General features: G+C 33.2%; 1 protein-coding gene across 1 annotated transcript; it reads left to right on the top strand.

Annotated features, from left to right (window-relative positions):
• Nucleotides 1–585: 585 nt before the first annotated feature.
• On the top strand, nt 586–2136 carry LOC122602422. The gene is made up of 3 exons (XM_043775106.1): nt 586–1107; nt 1184–1409; nt 1500–2136. The coding sequence occupies exons 1-2, from the start codon at nt 613–615 to the stop codon at nt 1358–1360; spliced, it is 672 nt and encodes a 223-aa protein (XP_043631041.1). The 5' UTR covers nt 586–612; the 3' UTR covers nt 1361–1409; nt 1500–2136.
• Nucleotides 2137–2366: the final 230 nt, after the last annotated feature.

Genomic DNA, 2366 nt, shown 5'->3' on the forward strand with positions numbered 1-2366 from the left:
TCTCCGGCGATTTTTGGCGATTCTATTCACCTCATCTAATTCAATGGTTGTTGGCTTTGGATCTCCATAAATTAGAGGTATATATATTGTCCTTTTTCAATTCTTCTTTCTTTGATTTCTTCACTATCACAAGTCGGTTCACTAATTGTTTTTCTAATTTCCAATTTGTTTTTGTTTGTTCTGATTTGGACTAGCCAATTATATATTTAATATTTCTACTTCTATTTTTTTTTTCTTTTATATGATTACACACCAACTATTGTGATTTTCACAAGTTTTTGGTTTTGTTCTTGGTTCTTTAACTTGAAGATGTATGTCGTATTGGTAATTGATGATGATTGTCGTAGTCAAACCCGATATCATGTTTGTGTGTTAATATAATCGTATTTCATCATTGTTATTGTAGATACTTTCATTTGCTTTTCGTATGGGTTACAAGATTTATAAAGTGTTCACAATCAATAGCAATGGTTTATATATATTTGTGTAAAGCTTGTAAATGAAGTCTTTGATTAGTTTATATTCTGTTATATTGATTAAATTATATTCTGTTATATCTGTACTGATTTATAGATGGCAAGATTACCTTTGGCACAACAAAAAAAGCAAAGAATGATTGTAGCCACAACGGCTACCATAGGAACTTTTAACATACTGTCTACTATGGCTCGATGGTTTGTATCGGGTTGTTTGATCATTAATCATATGATCGAGTCTAGAACACTTCGTAGGAGATATCTACTGAACTTTGATAGTAGACGTGCTAATATGTGGAGGATAGTGTATCAAAGTGATATCGCGAGCATTGTTACTATTAGAATGAATAGACTTGCATTTTCAAAACTTTGTAAATTGCTTGAAAGTAAAGGAGAGATATGCAATAGCAAACACATGTTAGTTGATGAGCAAGTTGCAGTGTTCTTACATACGCTTGCTCATAATGGAAAAAACCGAGTTATTATTAATAGATTCGAGAGATCTAGTGAAACTATAAGCCGATATTTCAAGTTAGTGTTAGATCCAATATGTCGGCTACGCAAAGAGTTTTACGTCACACCTGTCCCTGTTCCAAATGATGAGACGGATGAGAGGTGGAAATGGTTTAAGGTTAGTCGATTACATCATTATGAAAATAGTATTATGTATGATATTTATTAACCAACCATTTTTATTTTTATTGTAGGGTTATCTTAGTGTATTAGATGGGACATACATAAATGTTAGGGTCCCTACTGTTGATAGAAAACCTTATCGAACACGAAAAGGCTCGATTTGCACCAATGTTCTTGCGGTATGTACAAGAGACCTCATGTTTACTCACGTATTGGCTGGATGGGAAGGTTCTAAAGCAGATAGTTGAGTGCTTCGAGATGCTATTAGTAGACCACAAGGTCTTCGAGTACCTCATGGTATGTCACAAAATCATTCATGTAACTACTTTATGAATATATATCCGATTATATGCTTATAAATGCAAATTATGTTTTTTTTGCTATTAGGAACATATTATCTATGTGACGCTGGTTATACAAATGGTGATGGCTTTCTGACTCCTTATCGCAGCCAACGGTACCATATTAACGATTGGTCGAATCCGCCTACCACACCAAAGGAGTTATATAATAAAAAACACTCATCCGCAAGGAATGTTATTGAGAGAGCTTTTGGTTTGATTAAAGCTAAATGGAAAATCTTGCATGATACTTGTTTCCACCCAATTGAATCGATGCCACGTATCATTACTGCTTGTTGTTTGATGCATAATTTCATACGGACAGAAATGGATGAAGACCCTTGTGAGGATGAAGTGCCAATTAATCACACAGAAAACGCATATGACCATGATGATCTTATTAGTACTGTTGAGACATCGCAAGTATGGAATGATAGTAGAGATACTCTTGCTAACAACATGTTTAATGAGTGGAAGGCAAGGCACAACAATGTATGAATCTAATTATAGTGTCGAAAGGTTTTAGTCAAGTTGTCATGGGAAGAATGGAGTACAAGTTGCCAGCTAATAGTGATGTGGTCTTGAATAGATATGATACATATGTGTTTGTTATGCTTCTTTTTGTTTTTGTAAGCTTTGGAATATATATTTAGAGGCGGGTTTGTAAAAATTATCACAGAAGATGGCCTATATTTTATCTTTTATGACTTACCCTGAATATTTTTTGATAGTATTTATTAGCTTGTAAGATTTTATATGTATATGTTTTTAGATGAAAATATATGTTTATTTTAAAAATTGTGATGACGGATTGGCAAAATGAAAATTCATTTCATTTCTTTGTTATTCATGCCAAACGAAGGAATTAGCATATTGGTTATTTCTGAGGTTCATTTCTCTGATCTTACCAAAC

This window comes from Erigeron canadensis, chromosome 5 (genome assembly GCF_010389155.1).
Source record: "Erigeron canadensis isolate Cc75 chromosome 5, C_canadensis_v1, whole genome shotgun sequence".
NCBI classification, from domain to species: domain Eukaryota; kingdom Viridiplantae; phylum Streptophyta; class Magnoliopsida; order Asterales; family Asteraceae; genus Erigeron; species Erigeron canadensis.